The sequence below is a fragment of the Sturnira hondurensis genome, unplaced genomic scaffold, assembly GCF_014824575.4.
Source record: "Sturnira hondurensis isolate 20B ecotype Veracruz unplaced genomic scaffold, ASM1482457v3 Scaffold0004786, whole genome shotgun sequence".
In the NCBI taxonomy this organism is placed as follows: domain Eukaryota; kingdom Metazoa; phylum Chordata; class Mammalia; order Chiroptera; family Phyllostomidae; genus Sturnira; species Sturnira hondurensis.
In genome coordinates this window covers 2,418,585-2,440,513 of record NW_028077417.1, presented here as the reverse complement: position 1 = coordinate 2,440,513, position 21,929 = coordinate 2,418,585, and the positions used below count along the sequence as shown (strand labels likewise).

Sequence of the window (21,929 nt, the reverse complement as noted above, 5' to 3'; positions counted from 1 at the left end):
GCTTGGAAAAAATCCTTCTTATCCTTCAAGGCTCAGCTCAAATGTCACCTCCTTGATGAAGTCCTTCCCAGCCCCACAGGCAGAATTAATTGATCCTCCTCTGTGCTCCCACAGCACTTTGTATTAGCATTGCGAGTATAGCATTTACCACGTTCTTTCTGTTAGTCACATAAGGAAGGTCACTGAGGTCAGAGACCTGTCTTATTCATAAACCCTTTTATCCCCACATCCCCAGCCTACCACATACCACATTCCATCAAATCTAAAATCCCACTGAACCATTATTTTATGGGCCATTAAGGAAGGTTTAAAAAAAACCCAAACACTATTACACTATGACATGCCATTGATTTCAAGATGTGTCACAAATTCAGGAATGTAAAAATATTTTTAAGTGTGACTTTGAAGTGATTAACTCTGGTAAGAAGTGATGGGGAAATGCTTCTAGAACTGGATTGTAAACTGAATGTGGAGGAGATATTCCTGGAGCCCTATGACACCCCACGCTTCTTAGTAAGAAACTGGAATTTGGTAGGGAACAGTGTGCAACTGCATTGCTGATTTCAAGTATTTTACTGAACAGATCAAAGGGATGAGTAGCATGATGTACCATTACTGTTAAAACAAAACAAAACAATAAACCTTTAGCCCTGGCTGGTTTGGGTCAGTGAATTGAGCACTGGCCTGCGAACCAAAAGGTCATCAGTTCGATTCCAAGTCAGGGCACATGCCTGGGTTGTGGGCCAGGTCCCCAGTGCGGGGCATGGAAAAGACAACTGATCTCTGTACCTCTCACACCCTTACCCTCTCTCTAAAAAAAAGAAATAAAATCTTGAAAAAAAAAAAAAAAACCCTGTACATCTCCAATTCAATATGCCAAAAGGGACAATGACAATATATTCTGATAAAATTGGGAGCCACCTATGCAACAAGAGAATGTGATTACAGAGACAATGGAACAGAATATTAGTATCTGCCTTGATTCTGGTTCTTTAAGCCACTTCAGCCCACTGCTATTCCCATCTGCCCAGGAAGAGGAATTGCTTAGCTTTCTCCAAGGTTATTGCAGCCCTGTTTTTAAAAATAAAAGTGTCAAAATATGAGAACCCTTCCTAGCTCCAAACTGTTGGCTCTGTTACCTTGGCTTCCATTTCTTTTTAGCCCTCTCAACCTCGTGATCGTCTATTGTATCCCTGGTTAGTGAGTGGACCTAGGCTTCCCATAGGCTGGGGCTTGCTAGAGCTCAGCATCCCGGCCCTGTCTCAATAAGTATTTGTTTTCCAGGTCCTTCCCAGAAATACAAACACCCTACCCTAGAGCTGAGCCAAGCCATGCAGTTTTTTTCTGGAGCTCCCCCCAGCACACTCTTTCCCTGCCCCTCAAACATGCATAAGCGCGCACACACACGCAGGAAAGACCAACCATGTTTTTTTAAGGTTTTATTTTAAGGGAGGGGAAGGAAGAGGGAAGCATCAGTGTGTGGCTGCCTCTTGAGCACCCCCTATAGGGCATGTGTCCTGACTGGGTATTGAACCACCCACCCTGTGGTTCAGTCTGGTGCTCAATCCAGTGAGCCACAGCAGCCAGGGCCCAAGTTTTCACTTAAGATTTTACACAGGTGGTTGGTTGACAGAAATTCTCCGGAAGTAAAGTCCTCTCTAAAAATTAAAATATACTACAAGGATTGCACCTAGTAGCTTAATTAATACAATTTGTGAAATATTTTAATATGTCAATTGTTCTACACACTAGCAGTCAAGGACCGAGAGTCTTTCTGGGGCAGAGACAAAGGGGTAGTTTTTGAGGGGGGTGGTGAGGAAGGCAGTCAAATAGGGCAGAGTTCCTAGTTTGCTTTTGTACCTAGCCCCTTTTTGAGAAGCCAGTGACCACCAAAAACCTGGAAGTCATCTTTCCCTTTTAGGCTGCCAGTGCCTGGGTTATCAGGGCTAAATCAGAGATGATCATCTTCCAATTGAGTCCAACCTTCCCAGGCTAGACCAGCCCTGCTCAGCCTTTGGCTCAGCTTAGTTGGTCTCCATCATGCCTTCTCCAACCTTAAGAAGTAAAAATATAACAAGAGAAAGGAGAAGGAAGAACCTCATTTACTTCCTCTCTTGATTAGTAATGACACAGTATTTGGAAATGTTCAAACTATAAAGAGACTTTGTGTATTTCTTTGAAGGGGGATGTCTGAAACGTAGGTCCCTCAAATACTAGAACTGAGTGCATCTGATGCCATAGGAGTTTTACTTCTTCACAGGTACAGTTACATCTGTAAATAAAATCGCTGTGGTGACATCACAGAACATTAGAAGCAAAGAAAATCTGGATGACAGTTCTATTTCCTCATTATGCAGATAAACATTTTTAGGACTTTTATTGAGCTGGTTAATTGCAAAGCAGGTCCTAGAACCCAAATGTTCAGACTGCCAGTCTGGGGATTTCCCGTATGAGAACATACCTAAACCCTTACAATTGTATCCCACCCTCATGCCTGTAATTACATTTGGCTCATTGGACTTAAAAATAGCAAACCAATGGAGCTCCAATGATGAAAATCTTGATGATTGATACAAATGGAAAGAATCAACTGGCCTATAGTTTCTATCAGAGGATTGAGGCAGTACATTTTTTATTCTCTGAAAGTATGAAATAAATTATCATTGCCCAGGCTGCTTACAGAACTGGGTTCCTGTCTAAATCAAGCCAGCTCACTAACAGGTTACCTAGCTGACACCCAGTACTAAATCAGGGCTTTAGCAAAGGTCACAGCCATGTCTATAAGTCATCATCTAGTCCATGGGAACCATGGCCAGGTCAAGGGAGAAAACATGGGTAAGACAACAGGGAGGATAAAAATCTGCATTTTTTCTGGAGATGTTTATATGTGCCTAATTAAGGTTACATATCAAAGAAAGGAGACACATTTTTATATTCCACTGAGTCTGAAGAGGCAGCTATAAGAGCCATAGACATATGTTATGCTTATGCACATAAACATGATTTTTATTGTTGACATCAATTAACACAGATGGAAGAATATTCATGAGCCAAGGGCGTAATGCTCACAAGATCACAACATGGCTGTTGACTTGTATTCACAAATGATTTGGTGAATCACTACAGGTCTAATTAAAGTGATATTTTTTAAAAAAGATTTCTGAAGCTTCATTTCCATTTGGACCTCTAATAACTTCACTAGAAAGAGAAAGCAGACACTTTGCAGTTAAAATATATACATTGTACAGATGTCTTGATTCACCAAAAATGAAAATTACATCCCGGTAAACACATTTGAATTAGCACACCAAAAAAGCACCAGAAACACTGATTTGGCTCAAAGATTTGCCTAATTAAAGGCTTTTAATTATTCAAGTGTGAGAAAACATCCCTTGTAAAGCTGTCAAGGGTACTTGATGTTACAGTAGAGAAGTGTTTTCTCAGCAACTCCAGGGCTCTGTTATTTCTTGCTTGCAGGGTCTTCTCAACTCTCAGTTCATCCTTGAGAGCATCGAGCTCTCTACGCATCTTTTCCATTTCTAGTTCATAATAAATTTTTATTTTTTCTTTTATGAGTGCATTTCCAACCTCACTCTGATACTTTAACTTCCTCACAGATTCTTTTAAATGTTCGTTCTCTAGGGTCAACTTGTGGATGACTTCTTTGGCTTCCTGGAGCTCTTCAGTTAACTTTCTGACATTTGTTGCTTTTTCAAATAGGTCATTTCTTAAAGCTTGAAGTTCCCGGTGTTTCTTCCAAGTTTCATGAAAATTTAGGGATTTTGCAGAGACTTCCTTTTTGGCTTTCATGAGTTCTTTTTCAGCATTTTCATATTCCTCTTGTATTTTTTTGCATTTCATATTAAGTTCTTCCAGTTCTTCATTCATAATATTCAGGCTAAGTTTTGGATACGTTCCTCCAGTATATTTTTTCTTCCTGTCTTGTCGCCTTGGAATTGTTAATCCCTTTGTATTCCAGATGTAATCATCTTCTCTGCTATCAAAGCTTTCTTCAGTTCCAACATCCAAATTAGATGATTCACAGGAGACAGAGTTTGCATCTGCTTCGTTCTTTAAAATGTTCATCTTTCTTTCTCTTAAATTTGGTTCTCGTTCTTTTTCATTTGGTTGGTAAATAAATTCTTTCCTCTTGAATATAGGCTCTTCTTGAAACTTTCTCTCAGACAAATGATAAAGTCCTTCCACTCTCTTGCTGTTACCTAAAGACATTAGTTCAGGAGAAGATTCAGGCTGTAAAACCTCATTTAGAACACCTTGAGCACTGGAAAAAGGAGTAAATGTATTCTCCTTCCAGTGCCTTCTCCTGTCATCCATTTCTTCAAGCATCTTGTCCAACTCCTGAAAAACAAAATTTAAAATCAAGGCACATTGTTTACACTGGCAGCTGTTGTAGAGAAAAGAACAAAGAATGCTGGCTCATGGGTGAAGGAACCTAAATATTTGAAGGCTGGCTCTCCCTGTAACACGTGAGGTGGCCTGGCCACAGTGCCCTCATTTGTAAATTTGGAAGGGCTAAACTAGCTAAGTTCTACAGATCCTTCCAGCCTTAAAGTCCTCTAATCCCATGAAATATAACCAATAAATAGGCACATTTGGCTATTTATTGTAGGCAAAAAATAATTCTATGAGAACAGACTGCTTCAAAAAGAGTAAACATGATTTAAAGTTAATAGGCTAATATTAATAATGGGCTAATACCTGTGCTTTCAATGTCCCAGATTTTTGTTTCGTTCTTTTGGGTTAGACTAGTGTTTATTCATTCCCTAAAGTGACTAAAACATCAGGGCTTAGTGCAATGTGAGCTGCTTTTGGTAAAGTATACCATGCAGACTTCCTCATGAGTAACTCAGCCAAATGCCCTTCTATCTTGACCTGTAAATTCCTGCTATTCCAGGCTTGGGCTTTGCTTTTAGGCAAGACTGCCAAGTGTACAGAATTCTATCTGTTTTGACAACAATTTCATGATGAGAACCGAATGTAAACAATTGAAAACATTAATGCCACCAAATGTGTTTTTCTCGAGATACTGACTCCAAGTGTAAGGTTTTTTTTTCTTATTTTATTAATTTATTTTCAGAGAGGGAAAGGGAGGGAGAAAGAGATGGAGAGAAACATTAATCAGATATCTGTCACACACCCCCAATCAGGGACAGGCCTGCAACCCAGGCATGTGCCCTGACTGGGAATTAAACTGGCAACCTTTTGGTTCACAGGCCAGTGCTCGATCCACTGAGCCACACCAGCCAGGGCTCCAAGTATAATTTTTAGGTGAAAACTTAGCATGCTAAATCACAACCAATTTTCTAATACATAAAAACTAGAGGATATTTATTTGTCCCCCCCCCCTTATTCAAAGGGAATCTTTAACATACAGCTCTCCTAAAGCATGGAAATATTTGATCAGCTCCTACTTCTGAGAGAAGGGAGAAAGAAGGAACCAGGGAACACACCGAAGGGCCACTGGCACCTGAAGTCAATAAACTGATAACTGCAGTTACTGCTAAAGGATGGGAAGAAGGAGGAAGAGGCCACTTCATTCATTTTACACATTAATTTAATAGATTTGTGGTAGTGTCACCACTGAGAAAAATCAAAGTATGCTTGCATCTATTTTTCCCATGCATACAAATATAATTTTATCATGGTAACAAAAATAGCAACTGTTGTATTTATTTTTAATTAACATTTTATTTAATATTACTAAAGGTTATGTTATATTATTTAACATATAATATATATATTCACATACTATTTCATATTATGTAAAGATAACAGTAGTATGTTATTTGTAGGATTTTGAAAAATGCAGAAAAGGAGTCTTCCTCATAATGCCATGACTCTAAGATAACCACTTTTTGTTATATTATCTCTTCAGTATTTTCTTTTTAGCAACAATAGTTTAAATTCTAACAGATTTCCTTGCTACAGACAATGACAGAATAAACTTGATATCTACACGTACTGAATATACCTCACACCCTTCCCCCCCAAAAAGAAGAAAGGGACTCACTAACCCCAAGGGTACACCCCCACTGGCAACTACTTGGCTTTGAGGAAAGGGGAAGCTGCAAATAGCCAATGAAGGTGTTAAAATGATGGGTTGGGAAGCCATGGGCCAAACTTCATTAAAGTTTAGTCAAACGGACCCAGTAATAAGCTGACCATTGAAATTCATGGTGTACACTTGCCATTGGATGCAGCATCTCCTTTCTCTTGAAATAGTTACTTCTGACTTTAATTATTCGACTGGGCACCATCCAGAAGCACCAATGATCTATCTGTTCTTAAAGGGGAAAGATAATCATAATTCTGCTTTCTTTCCTCTCTAGTATTACGAATGCAAATGAGTGGGGATTATTACAGCAACCACAAAGAGAAGAAACAGAAGAAGGGGAAAAGACAGTGATGGGGAAAAAGACAGTGAAGGGGAAAATTAGTGATGCTAATTGCCAGTCACATTTTTTAAGCAGATTTTTACTAAACAACTTTTACCAAACAATTCTGTTTACTAAACAATGCTTCTAATTAGGTAGCAATGGGTGAGAGATTGCTATTCTGGATGAAAGGCATCGGTGAGATTGATCAGGAAGGAGGTATGCAGAGGGGCAAGTAAGGTGAGGGCACTTTACACCTGGAGGTGGTAAAAATGGTAAGTCTGAGATAGAGGTGTGAGTCGAGATAAAGATTAAAATAGAACACTTTTTATAAATAATTTGCACCTTGACCTGGCTGGTGTAGCTCAGTGGATTGAGCACGGGCCTGAGAACCACAAGATCACAGTTCGACTCCCAGTCAGGGCACATGCCTGGGTTGCAGGCCAGTTCCCAGCAGGGGACTCACGAGAGGCAACGGTACATTGATATTTCTCCCCTTCTCTCTTTCCCTTCCTCTCTAAAGATAAATAAATAAAATCTATAAAAAGTAAAAGTAAGTTAGATGTGAAAAAAGAAGAAATTAAAAAAAATTTGCACCTTGAAAAAGCGACTTCTATTTCAAATCTTTCCTACATATACAAATTTCACTACCATTTTCCTTGAATTTCTGTACAACTTCCAGATACAGCAAACAATTTTCACAGAAATATGAAGAGTACACTTATTTGATTACTGAAGCTCAGAGAAGTTAAGTAACTTGACCAAGGCCACACAGCCCATAATGGTAAACCTGAAACCCTGTTTCCCAGGTCAGTGCTTGTTTTAAAATTCCTCTTTATTATTCTGCTAGATTTTACTCCAAAAATTGTAAGAAAACAACGCAGTATTTTCAGAGCTTAGGTATTTTTTTAAAGGGTCACAAAAGGACAGAGGAAAACTAAAGGGGGGCAGGGTAAGGAGAATTGCATGTCACATATCAAAGGACAGGAAAAAAAGGTTTGAAAAGCCTTTGGAATTCCCCTCCCAGAGAAGGGTCAGGGGTCTCAGCTTCCCCTCCCCTCCCCTCCCCTCCCCTCCCCTCCCCTCCCCTCCCCTTCCTCTCCTTTTCTCTCTCTCTCTCTCTCTCTGTCTCTGTCTCTCTCTCTCCGTTCTGTCCTTTCTTTCTTCCTGTCTTCTCTCTTCTCTTTCTTCTTTCATTGGCAAGATAGCCTTTAATGCTTTGTTCCCAAATCATTAGAACATAGCAAAGCCCACCTAGGGGTAAAAGCTACCAGTCTTGTCTTCTCTTTGTAAATTGCATTGTTTGTGTTTTTCTTTTCTATTGTATTTTTCCATTGCCATTTAGTCCCCTTACCCTGCCCCACCTCACAATGACCACACAGTTGTCTGTGTCCATGAGTCCTTTTTTCTTTTTGCTTTATCTCTCCATCCCTTCGCTTCCTCACCACTAGCTGTCATCCTGCTTTCCATCTATGACTCTGTACCCACTTCCCTGGTTAGTTCAGTTTGTTCATTAGATTCCACATACAAATGAAATCATATGGTATTTGTCTTTCTCTGACTGGCTTATTTCACTTAGCATAATGTTCTCCGGGTCCATCCATGCTGTCGCAAAGCAAAAATATTTTTCTTCTTTTTTACAGCTGAGTAATAGTGCATTGTTTGTTTTTTTATGGAGAATAAGTATAACATTAGTATTCTCTGGCAAAGATAAGGAATATGCTTTGAAACAACAACACTCCTCTACCCTGGTGTGGTAGCCATTCTGCCCTCAATAAAATTGATTAGGTAATTTTTTGCAGCATAAGGGAAATCAAACCAGAAACCCTTATTGAAAGTACAAGTATGCCTTTTTAGTAGATGAATTGTGAGCATTTGTTATATTTATTATTATTACCCAACACCATATTGGATACTGAAGGGCTAAAGGGTAGGGGAATGAGGTCTAAGAGAAATAAAAAAAAATTAAAGAACTAAGCCAGAACAAGGAAAATGATATAAAGTCATATTACAAAAATAACATTAGTGGTCCTCTAAGACAGTGATCTCCCAGAAGTCCTTGGGACTGAAGTCTCAATGCCTGGGTGTCCATAATATAGCTATATCTATTCATTTGTGTCTGATATGAATAAATAATGGACTCCTGCCTGAAAACATCACCACTGATCCTCTGGTGACTTTCTTCTTTTTACAGTGGCAAAGTAGAAGGGCATTTTGGTGGAGTAAGGGATCTCTTGACTGATGAAATCAGTCAAGATTCACCTTGGTTTATATTCACCTAAGGAATTTGGAAAGCACTGATAAAAGCTACTGAAAATGGATTTACAATGTAATGTGATATAATTGTTGAGAGCTGAGCAAAGAGTGATAATTTAGTATGGGTTTTTGGGTAAATCATTCCATAAAAGTGCAAGGTGAAAGTATACCTATCCTCAAATAGTTCCAGAAAACAATACACTGCTGTTTATTGTGAAAGGAGAAACCCAAAAAACCATCTGAGTTTCATTTTGAAGGAATGAGTCCCTGAGGAATATACTCATAGTAAGATGGACGAGTGATCATATGAGTAAAATCTATTTTTCTAAAATATTCATATTTTAAATCACCTGCTTTAAGGAAATTTGAAGACCTAAAAATCAAAGAGTTTTTTTGTTGCCTTATCTCATTTACATTAGAATTTGATTTTCAAAATTTAAGACCACCTCTTTTGCACAGCTCTAGATCTATGTCTGCCAAAAGAGATTATTCTCCAGGCAGGGGTATGCAGGTACGAGGAAACAGTTCTGGATTTTTCCCACTTCACAACTTTGTGAATTGGAAATGATGGTTGGAAAAGGTCATCTCCAATCTGTGATGGGCAAACTGTCACACCCTTAGCCCCTTTCAACTACAGCCCTGACTTTTAATCAAAGCCCAGGGGCAATAAGAGGAAGACAAAGGGCCCTTCTTAGCCCAAGGAGCTTGCCCCCATTATTCTCGGAAGTTTTCAGCTCTCACAATGCTTAGAAAAACTGCCTGGTGAAAATAGGAGCTGGTGCAGAGGGGTGGAGTCTGCTACAAAGAAAATCACTGACCTTTTTTGCTCAATTGTCCAACCTGTTCTCATTTAAAAGCAGTAGTTCTCAACATCTTTTCCTGCTTCCACTGTCCCCAGGCACAAAACAATGACAACATTACCCTCTCCCCTAATTCAAGAAGATTCTGAGCTGCCCCATCTAGGGGAGGGCTTGCCATTCACCACCCTATTGACAATTACTGGCTTACAGAAAACTATTAAATACCACAATTAGGACCCAAAGGAACTGTCTGAAATCAAGGTGGGTGAATATGTTTTACTATGCAGAATTGTGGGGAACAAAGGAAAGTTCTTGAGAAAGGAATTGAGCGTGGACTATGGTGGAAAAAAAGACTGAAGTAGTCAGTTATCTTGGCTTCCACACTTCAGAATTAAGTGAAAATTTATTTTTTGTGTACCTCAGTTTTTTCCGGTGTAAAAAGGGACAATATAAATTATTTCACAAGTGGTTAAGTAAATTAACAAGAGTGAAGTCAGAGATCTGTAGCGTAAGAGATCCCTTTTGTCTCCCCTCCCTGAAATGTCAACAAGTTGATCAGCTATAACCAAACAAAGGATTCCCTGCTCAACATACAGGGACATCTGAGAGGTCTGCACATTGAAGCATTTAAAGGTGGTCAAAGAGGAACAGAGAGGAGGCCAGAAGGGAAGAGAGCTCACATGGGCCATGGATGTGGCCCTGTAGCCTGCAGTCTGCAGTGGGTTCAGCTCAGAGAGGGGAGGAAGCTGGCTCCAGCCAGCTCTTCCTTAGGCCAGCCAGGAAGAGCAGAGAATCTCAATGGGTACTACTGCAAGAGTGAGTGGTGCAAACTGGCTGAACCAGCTGACAGGCCTAGGCAAGGACACAGCACAGGGGTTCTGCTGTGACTGTGAGCTGTCAGGTGGTCAGTGTTCCAAACAAAGAAATGGAGCCACAGAGACCTGATGTCTTTTAAAAAACAAAAACTCACCTCCTGTGGTCCTTGGTACTGGGTTTCAGAGCACATTACCCTCACACTTTTACATCAGAATCGCTGTTTCCCTCTGTGACCGATTCCTGGTTGGGGCACGTGGAGGGAGACCTCCACAAAAGTCTGCAGTCAACATCACCGAGAGGGCAAAACAAATCCTACCTGCATATTTTGCAGCTATATGCAGTTATACTGATGACAGCTGCAGAGGCCAGCTTTGGGATTTCACAGAGCTTAAAAATCTGTGATTTAGCATCACCTACTGGAAAATAGTAGAAAAACTTCTTCATAGAAATCTGCCAGTGACCATCAGAGAGATGCAAATTAAAACCACAATGAGATAGCACTTCACACCAGTCAGAATGGCTATCATAAACAAATCAACAGATAACAAGTGCTGGTGAGGCTGTGGAGAAAACAACTACAAAAGACAAATGGACAAAACCAAGTAGGGGTGGAAGCAAGGGAGGGGGGTGGGTTTGGCTGGGGTAGGCAGGAGTTGTGGGGGGTAAATGCAGACAACTGTAATTGAAAAACAATGAGATAATTAACAAGAAAAGAAAAAGGAAACACTAGTGCACTGTTGGTAGGAATGCAGACTGGTGCAACCACTGTGGAAAATAGTATGGCATTTTCCTCAAAAGACTACAAATGGAACTGCTTTTTGACCCAGTGATTCCACTGCTGGCACTATACCCTAAGAACCCTGAAACACCAATTCAAAAGAACCTGTGCACCCCAATGTTCATAGCAGCATTATTTACAATAGCCAATGCTGCAAAAAGTCTAAGTGCCTATCAGTAAATGAGTGAATCAAACAACCATGGCACAGCCCTGGCTGGTGTGGCTCAGTGGACTGAGTGGTGGCTTGCGAACCAAAGGGTTGCTGGTTCAGTTCCCAGTCAGGGCACATGCCTGGGTTGCAGGCCAGATCCCCAGTGGGGGTCACGTGAGAAGCAACCACACACTGATAGATATTTCTCTCCCTCTCTTTCTCCCTCCCTTCCCCTCTCTGAAAATAACTAAATAAAATCTTTAAAAAAAAAACACGGTACATTTACACAATGGAATACAGCACAACAGAAAGAACTCCTACCCTTTATGACAGGATGAATGGATCTGGAGAGCATTATGCTAAGTGAAATAATCCAGTCAGTGAAGGACAAGTATCATATGATCTGGTCTATAAGTGGAACCTAATCAACAAAAGAAACAAATAAGCAAAACAGAACCAGAGCCCTGGCTGGTGTGGCTCAGTAGACTGATTGCTAGCCTGTGAAAATAGGGTCTCCGGTTAGATAATCTGGTCATGCCACATGCCTGGGTGGCAGGCCAGGTCCCTAGTAGGGGGCGCATGAGAGGCAACCACACATGGATGTTTCTCTCCCTCTCTTTCTCCCTCCCTTTACCTCCGTCTAAAAATAAATACATAAAATTAAAAAAAATTAATGCAGCTGAGAGCTGGTTCTTTGAAAAAATTAATAAAATTTAAAAAACCCTGGCTAGACTCACTAAGGAAAATAAAGACTCATATAAACAAAATCAGAAATGAAAGAGAAATTACCACAGATGTCACAGATACACAAGGGATCATATTAGAATACTATGAAAGACAATGTGCTACCAAATTCAATAACCTAGAAGAAATGGATGGATTCCTAGAAATGTATAACTTTCTAAGACTGAATCATGAAGAACTAGAAAATCTCAATAGGGCAATCAGCAGTGAGGAAATTAAAACATCCATCAAAAACCTCCCAGAAAATGAAAGTACAGGGTCAGACAGTTTCACCAGTTTATCAAACATTCAAAGAAGATTGAAAACCTACCCTTTTCAAATTCTTTCAAAAATCTGAAGAAGAAGCAATAGTTCCTAACACATTTTATGAGGCCAACATAACCCTGATACCCAAACCTGGCAAGGATAATACACACAAAAAAAACTACAGATCAATATCTCTGATGAATACAGATGAAAAAATCTTAAACAAAAAAACTAGCAAATCAAATATAACAATACATTTTTTAAAGATTTTTATTTATTTATCTTTAGAGGGGAAGGGAAGGAGAGAGGGAGAGAAATATCAATGTATGGTTGCCTCTCGTGTGTCCCCTGACAGGAGCTGGCCTGCAACCCAGGCATGTGGCCTGACTAGGAATCAAACCACAATCCTTAGGTTCGCAGGACCATGCTCAATCCACTGAGCTACACCAGCCAGGGCAATACATTTTTTTAAATATTTTATTTCTTTATTCTTTAGAGGTGAGGGAAGGGAAGGAGAAAGAGAGAGAAACATCCATCAGCTGCATCTCACATACCCCAAATCTGGGACCTGGCCTGCAACCCAGATATATGCCCTGACTGAGAATCGAACTGGTGACCTGGGTCACAGGTCAGTGCTCAATCCACTGAGCCACACCAGCCAGGGCAAATACAACAAGACATTTAAAAAATAATGTATCATGATCAAGTGCAGTTCATTGCAGGGTCACAGGGATGGTTTAACATACACAAATCAATCAATGTAATAGACTGCATTAACAAAAGAAAGGATAAAAATCATATGATCTTATCGATAGATGCAGAAAAAACATTTGTTAAGATACAACATCCATTTATGATTAAACAATAAATAAAACAGGAATACAAGGAAAGTACCTCAATATAATAAAGCCCACATATGACAAACCCTCAGCCAATGTCATACTCAATGACTAAAAATTGAAAGCTTTTCGTTTAAAATCAAGAACAAGACAGGATTTGAAACCTACCCTTTTATTCTTTCCACTCTAATTCAACATAATTCTGGAAGGCCAAGCCAGAGCAATATGGCAAGAGAAAAAAAAGGTACATTGAAAAATGGGCAGAAGACCTGAACAGACACATCTCCCAAGAAGACATACAAATGGCGAACAGATATATGAAAAGATGTTCAATATCACTAGGTATTAGGGAGATGCAAATCAAAACTGCAATGAAATGCCACCTCACACCTTTCAGGATGGCTATTATCAACAAGACAGGTAATAACAAGTGTGGGAGAGTTTGTGGTGAAAAGGGAACCCTCATTCACTGGTGGTGGGAATGTAGACTTGTACAGCCACTATAGAAAAAAGTATAGAAGTTCCTCAAAAAATTAATAGAGTTACCATATGAGCCAGCAATCCCTCTCCTGGGTATGTACCCGAAAAACTGAAAAACATGTATTTGCAGTTATATGCACCCCTACGTTCACTGCAGCATTACTCATGGTGGCCTAGACATGGAGACAACCATAGTGTCCTTCAATAGAGGATCAGGTAAAGAAGATGAGGTTCATTATGTACAATGAAATACTGCTCGGCCATAAGAAAAGATGAAGTACTGGCATTTGCAACAACATGGATGGACCTTGAGAATATCACACTAAGCAAAATAAGTCACACAGAAAAAGCCAAGAACCGCATGGTTTCACTCATGTGGGATATGAAACTGAAACTTGTGAAAACATACAGTAATGTGGGGGTTGCCAGAGGGAAGGGCATGTGGGGTGGAAGTGAAGGGGGCCTCATATATGGTGACAGAAGCTAGTCTGACTTTAGGTGGTACAATATACAGATCTAGTGTCATAGAAATGAACACTTTAAACCGATATGATCCTATTAACCAATGCTGCCCCAATACATTTTTCAAAAAATGTTAAAAAGAAAAATGGAAATAATTTCAAAGCATACTCTGTAAACAATGGGTCTTGTTTATTTTTTAGGTTTTCCTTATCCAACTTTGGAACATAAACCAGCCAGTTAAATAACTCAACTCTTCTCCAAACATGGGTGCTTCAAAGTTGCTAGGCTGAAGTCATCAGAAAAGGGTGATTTGCAAAAACAAAAACAAAAACACGTAGGTGGTATTACAGTAACCAGAGGGGAACCTAAACTCAAAATCTTACATTAATTTAGCATGTATCCTCAGGGAAGAATTAGCCCTAAATTCTGCAAGCTGTCTATACCCCCAAATTTCTGAAGCTAAATGGATTCTTTGTAAGCAGAAAAGTGGTAGTGTTTTTTTAACAACCAAAGACATTTTCATTTTTATCAGCAACTGCTTTACCAAGAACTTTCCAAATGCCCCAGTGTTTTTCAGAGCCACCAATAAGTTCTTTGAAATAGTATAACTGGAGTATCAGTTTGGAGTTCAGCAAGGATGACGCTGCACTCTGAGTTTTTCCTGTCCTTCAACAGCATGTCATATAAACTTTTATTCTAACAAACACACTGTGATGTCCAAGCATCTTCTTCCTCTTTGTATCCCTAGCTATTATTTGACACATAGTAGCCCTCAATAAATAGTGTTGAACAAGTAATCCTTAATATTCTTCCTGAAAATTCTATAATGCTTTGATTCTATTTGAGTTTTTGGAAGTACTTATAATTTGTCTTGTGGCTTATGAAGTGTTTTGTGTGATATTTTAGGGAAAGAACTTTTATTTTTCCCTCAAAGTTTATTTGGTTCAGCTAAAATATCGAGGACACTCTTATTTTGCATTTTTTATGAGGCTTTCTTGATAGCATATTAACAATGCAGATTAATGATCCAGTTACAAGGCTGAAGATGTATTTTGGGTGAGGCTCTGTGCTCCTAAATGCCCATAACAAGACATCAGCCAGCACAAGTGTACTTACACTTCGTGATGTCCAAGGTCTTCTATTGGATGCCATTATTCTATTTCTCCAGTTTGAACTGAAAAATAATCCCCCCAGCAAAATTAGAAAATATAATCAACCAGAATATTTCTATCTGAGATGCACCTTAAAATCACAAGTGATATACTTAGAATTTCATTTGGCCCATCTGAAATATGTTGCCAGACACTTGGAAGAAAATTTTCTTTTTAACTTGTCAATATACTTTCCCAACTTTGATGCCACTAAGCATTCCTTTCCCAAGCAATGCAAATATCTAATGGGACAAGAATGATGGTGGCATTGTAGTTAAATACAGTAGTTTCGCCTGCCTTCAGCATCTATTGAACAAGAGCCACTGCTGGTGGCTGCAGCAAGCAGCATTATACTTGTTATTAATGAGAATGCCAAGAGCCACATTAGCAAAGGGCTGGAGCCTAAGCCTCGCCTCCTCCTTCGGAGCACAGTTAATTTAAAAAAAAAAAAAAAACCAAAATATTTAAAAGGGCAGTTATTCCAATCTGTGTCTTAATCTTTCAGGGTCCTAACACATAAGCCAAGTGTCCACTTCACGGGACAAATTGTCTTCTCTGTTTGGCACATATTCAGAGCAAAGCAAAGTGCCATTTAAAACGGGGTCCTGTGAACAATTCTTTGTTATCAGTGTGAAATGATTCCTTCTAGAACAGATGGAGTTCCCTTAATTCTGAAGGCTGAGTACTTTATTAACATGGAAGTCACATTCTTGCTACAAAGCTGTATCTGTGCACGCTTAGTTTTGGGGTTTTCTCTGTAAATGGTTAAATGAAACTCCTGCCATCCACTGCTTCTAGTAGAGAGAAAGCGGCTCCGGTCAGGGCACTGCCCAACCCCCACCGCAGGTGACACTGTGCTCATCCTCAGTCCTGGCCGTTTGGCTGGCAGGCGCCGTGGGTGGGAGGGGCAGCCGGCGAGGCCCGACCCCACTCCTTTCTTTCCCCGACTCCCATTCCCTGTTCTCTTCCCTTCCAGGCTCTCCTCACCTCCTGGGCTAAAGAGAGAGGAAACCCGCGGTGTGGCAGAGGTGGGGAACGTCCCAAACAGCGAGGCGGGCTCGGGGGAAAAAGAGGGACGGACCGCGACAAGCCTGGCTTTCCCGCGCGCAGTCGTACCTCTTGGTGTAGGTGGGGTCGGTATCCGGTATCCTCTTCCCTGAAGCTGGCCACCACCGGCTGGAGGAAGCCCTTATATCGGGAGCTGGCCAGATGGAGGTGGCCACCGCGCCCAGGCCGGACCGGCGCCTAGCGAAGCCTCTGCAGTGCGCCAGCGCGGCCCTCTCTGTTGCCTAGCAACCGGCCAGCCTGATTTAAAAGGACGCGGGCGCTGCTGAATGGCGGCCGCAGCCTGGCTAAGCTCTGCGCATGCCTGGTGAGGCGGTTCTTCCAAGGGTTACTGGCTTCAGGAAAGGAGAGCTCAAATCTCGAGAGCCAGTCAGGATGGGAAGGGGCAAGAAACTGCGAGGCAGCCCCATCCACAGTGGGTTGATTAGGGAGGCTCTGGGTGACCCACAAAGACCCCTGGACATTGTGGTTGCTAGGGAAAGAGGGACTGGCACAGACTTAATCTCTAGGTCTGAAGAATGTCCAGTAACAGGACTGTTGAGGAGGGTTATCTCTGGAAGATCGCCTGGATTTGGTTCAGGGTCGCAAACAATGTACAGTTGCATCTCACCACTCACCCACAGGTACACCTCTGTCCCTCAGCACTGTGGTCAGGCCAGAATTTCTGCCCCTGGCCAAGGCTCCAAGGACTTGGGTCAGGAGAACATTATCCCCTGTTGTGCCCCTGTGGAAGACTGACTTTGTAACTCAGCTAGCCCATGGGTTCCTCATTTATGACTCAGGGATTTCTCTAAACCTCTCTTGCACCAATTTGAATTTAAAACCTGTTGGGAAGGCCCTAGCTGGTGTAGCTCAGTAGATTGAGCACGGGCCTACAAACCAGAAGATCGCGGTGGATTCCCAGTCAGAGCACATGCTTGGGTTGCAGGCCAGTTCCCAGCAGGGGATGCACAAGAGGCAACCATACATTGATATTTCTCTCCCTCTATCCTCCCATTCCCCTCTAAAGCTAAGTAAATAAAATCTAAAAAAAATAATAAAACCTGTTGAGAGCAACTAGTTTACACTACTAGCACTATAAAATGATTTCCTTTTGTCAGCTCCAAAACTACTCTCTCAGAGCTTCACAAGTTGTTCACAACTTCCAGGATTTGACTGGGGAACAAACCCATATTCTTCACTATGCTATACATTTCAGTCGTGGTATTTTGTTATAATGATCATAATTAATGATCTTCTCAGACTTTTCATCTTGGCTTGGTTGCCCAGGACTGATTCGTCCATTAGCTTTAAGAACTGGATCAACAACTCGATCACATACACTGTTTATAGTCTGATTTGGACCCAGCCAAGGCCAGACTGAAAGATGGAGCTGGCAGAGGTTGTGGGGCCTGAAACAGTGGAACTGGGGTGTCTAAAATAGTAATAATAGTGACTTCTAAGAAACTTAGTTTTTCTAAGAAGCATGAAGTTGAAAGGGAATATTAGCTCTAGAATCTCAAGTGAAAACAGACTGAAACACATTTAAAAGTGAACGTTTAGCCCTGCATGGGTTACTCAGTTGGTTGGAGCATCATCCCAAATACCAAAAGATTGCTGGTTTGATCCCTGATCAGGGCACATACCTAGGTTCCATCCTAGTTGGGGCGCCTATGAGAGGCAACAGTCTCTCTCTCTCGAATCAATAAAACATATTCTTGTGTAAGCATTTTTATAGATCAAAACAAAAAAAAAAGTGACAGTCTACTTTATCAAGGCCAAGCAAGGGAGTGACTTAGAAACAATACCATAATACATTTCAACACTTCAAAACTTCTTGGTAATGGAATCTAACACGTGTTTGGGAGCTGGCAAGGTTTCATTCTAGGGGCCTGAAGCCCACTTCTTATTTTCCTTTACCCTCTTTAGAGAACCAATGTCAACAAGGATTGGAGACAGGGATAGGCCTAATTATATATGTATGTATGTGTATATATATATATATATATATATATATATATATATATATATATATTATGGGCACCATCAGAATTAGTTTGTGGGATCCTGGCAAAACTTTTTTCCTTGATAGTAAGTCTGCAAATTGCCTTGTATTTACCATTTCTGTTTTAAGTATTTTTATTTTGTTGTTTTGCTTTCTACTACCCACTTTTTAAAAATTTATTTATTTTAATTGTTGTTCAAGTACAGTTTTGTGTCTTTTACTCCCATCCCAGCTCACCCACCCATGTTTTAATTATTTTTAAAAGGTCCCACTTTTCTGCTTGACATAAGGTTCCTTATTAGTGTAATAAAATAAACGTTATTAATTGCTCTATGCCTCAATTTTCTCATTTGTGCAATGGGGATAGTCATTGTACCTGGCTCATAGGAGTATTGTGAGGAGTGAGTGAATAAATATTTTTAAAAACCCTCAGAGCAATACTGTACATATAGCAAATCCTATATAAATGTTTGCTACTTTATTGTTACCTCATCTTATAAATTCATCACCCTTCTAAAATATGAATATAAACACTCTGATGGTGATAACTCAGGCTGTGCCCTGGGAAGTGGAATCTGAAGTCTTGAGACCCAGAATTCCAAATGTTTATTTCAGGCTCCCATTAGGCAAACCCATCTCACTCCCATATCCCTGAAAAAAAATGCACAAAGTGTTACTTTGGTATTGCTGTAATTCTATTTTAAGTATGGTGGATCCCCCTTTCAATGCACTCAAAGTATCAAATGGTGGAGAATCAACAAGAATGAGGACAGAGTTTTATTAATCAAAGCCACTGTGGACTTGGAGAAAGGTTTTCAAACATGAAAGTCAGAAAATAGTTTACTATCATCTAAAAGGCACTTGATAATAATAGAATCATACAGTCATACAGTGGAGCCCAACCTTCTTGTTTTACCAAGAAGGATATTGAGACCCAGTGAAGTAATGTGATTTACCTTTTGATCATACAGCAAAATAAGGTTCTTTTGATTTTCCTGGCAAATTATCCTTGTTTGATTAGTCTCAAACCTAGGACACTGGGGGCAATGAAAATACACATTAATAGGTATACGTTATATATCGATACACATTTAAATTATTCACAGAGATAATAATATCTAACATTTGCCACACCTCATATCCTATACATCAGCAGATTCTATTGGCTCTGCCTTCATAATGTATCTAGAATCTGATGGCTTCTCACCATTTCCACTTTACATTTACAGGATTGACACCCTGATCCTGACCCCCATCATCCCTTGACTGGACTAGACTATTGCAATAACCTTCTAACTGCTTATACCCTTGCCCACTGTGGTAGGTTCCTAGGGGTGCCACATCAAAGTATCATAAATGGATGGCTTTAAACAACAGACACATTTATCACAGTTCTAGTGGCCAAAAGTCTCAAATCAAAAATTCAGCAGGGTTGATTCTTTCTGAGGACTCTGAAAGACAGTTTGTCTCTCCTAAACTCTGCTGGTTGCCAGCAATCTATGGCCTTCCTTGGCTTATAGATACATCATGCCAGTTTCTGTCTGCATTCACAAGGTGTTCTCCTTATGTGTGTGTGTGTGTGTGTGTGTGTGTGTCTTCACATAGATGTCTTCCCTTTGTGTGTGTTTATGTGCCCAAATTCCCCTCCTCTAATAAGAACATCAATTAGTGGATTGGGGCCCAATTTAATTGAATATGACCTCATCTTGTTTTTTTAATCCTCACCTGAGGACGTGTTTCATTGCCTTTTTAAAAAGAGAAACATAGCCCTGGCTGGTGTAGCTCAGTGGATTGAGCACGGGCCTGCGAACCAGACGATCGCGGTTCGATTCCCAGTCAGGGCACATGCCTGGGTTGCAGGCCGGTTCCTTGCAGGCCAACTACCAGCAGGGGATGCACAAAAGGCAACCATACATTGATGTTTCTCTCCCTCTCTCCTTCCCCTCTAAAGATAAATAAATAAATAAAATTAAATTAAAAAAAAAAGAGAGAAACATTGATGTGAGAGAGAAACATCGATTATTTGCCTCCAGTATATGCCCAGACCCTCCAGTATATGCCCAGACTGGGGATCATATGCACCTAGACCTGGGATCGAACCCACAACCTAGGTGTATGCTCTGACCAAGAATCAAACCCTTGACCCTTGACCCTGTGGTTACCGACAACACTCCAACGAACTGAGCCACAAGGGCCAGAAACCATTTGGCTTCATCTTTTTTTTCAAGATTTTATTTATTTATCTTTAGAGGGGAAGGGAAGGAGAGAGGGAGAGAAATATCAATGTATGGTTGCCTCTTGTGAATCCCCTGCTGGGAACTGGCCTGCAACCCAGGCATGTACCCTGATTGGGAATGAAACTGTGGTTGTTTAGTTTGCAGGCCCGTCTTCTCAATCTACTGAGTTACACCAGCCAGGGCTGGCCTCATCTTAACTTGAGTACATCTGCTAAGACCCTATTTCCAATAAGGGCATATTCATAGATTTAGGGGTAAGGAATTAAACGTATCCTTTGTAGGGACACAATTCAATCCACAATACCCACCCATTATCTATTCTCAACACAGATCCAGAAAGATCATTATAAAATATGAAATCTGATCATGTTATAATTCTGCTGAAAAGCCCACGACATCTCTCAGTGTGGCTTTCAGTAAAAACCACAATCCTAATAACAACCTACAAGGCCATTCCCCTCCCCCAACCACATACAATACCTCTCGGACCTCCTCTCCTGCCACTTTGTGCCTTGATGGTCCCAGCCCAGCAGTACTAGCTGCCTCGTTCCGAGAATACCCAAGCACACTCCCACCATTAGGGGCTTTGTTCAACTTGATCCCTCTGCTTTGAATGCTCTCCAAAAGGTACACAATACCCATATATCTTAGTTCCTTACCTTCTTCCAGTCTTTGTTCAAATCTTAGCTTCTCTGTGAGGTTTACCCTTCCCCTTCTATTTAATACTGTCAGCTTTCAACCTCTGCAGCACTTCTACTGCTCCTGACTCTACTTTTAAAAAATACAGTATTTATTTTCTAACACACTATATTAAAACTTTTACTGTGTTCTCTCCATCCCCCACCCCTTCTGGGCTGTTCCAAGAGGGCAGGGACCATGGATTTTTTTTTTCCCACTCACACATCCTGAGCACCAAGAGCAGTGCCTGGCACATGGTAAGCACTGAAAAAAATATTTGTTGAGTGGACTGATGGATGAATGAAGCTCGTACCACATTCTGGAAGTGTTTCCTTGAACCTTCACAACAATCTTAGCATGTAGGTGCTATTATTACCTATGTTTCACAGATGAGAAAACTGAGGCACACAAGGGTTAAGTAAGTTCCTAAGGTCACATGTTTAATAAACAGTGGAGCTTGCTTTTGAATTCAGGCAGGTTTATCTTCAACAACTATGTAGCCCTGGAATATAAAGGGCACCTGACCCTATTGCCTGGAAACCCTCTCTCAAGCTATCCCTTGTTTTGACATTCACATTTTTCCAAAGGCAGGCAATGAACCATAATACTTTTAAAACCACAGGTTTATCATATTTTGCATTGCATTGCACAAACGCTGGAGACTTGCTATCTAGGTTCCAATACCAGCTCTGCCACTTACCTGTTACGTGCCTTTGAGCAATTGCTTACCGTTTTTGTATCCCAGGCTCTTCATTGGAAAACTGGAAGCAATGATAGTCTCTACTTCACAGTGAGGCTCTGAGGATAAATTAATCAGTAAGTCTCAGTAAGTCTCAGCCATTGGTAG

General features: G+C 40.6%; 1 protein-coding gene across 1 annotated transcript; it reads right to left on the bottom strand.

The window, feature by feature from the left end:
• Positions 1-1,719: 1,719 nt before the first annotated feature.
• On the bottom strand, positions 1,720-16,393 carry CCDC160 (coiled-coil domain containing 160). Its single transcript, XM_037046047.1, has 3 exons — positions 16,235-16,393; positions 15,084-15,141; positions 1,720-4,359 (listed from the first exon to the last, which is right to left on the bottom strand). The coding sequence occupies exons 2-3, from the start codon at positions 15,117-15,119 to the stop codon at positions 3,364-3,366; spliced, it is 1,032 nt and encodes a 343-aa protein (XP_036901942.1). The 5' UTR covers positions 15,120-15,141; positions 16,235-16,393; the 3' UTR covers positions 1,720-3,363.
• Between the last annotated feature and the right edge of the window lie 5,536 nt (positions 16,394-21,929).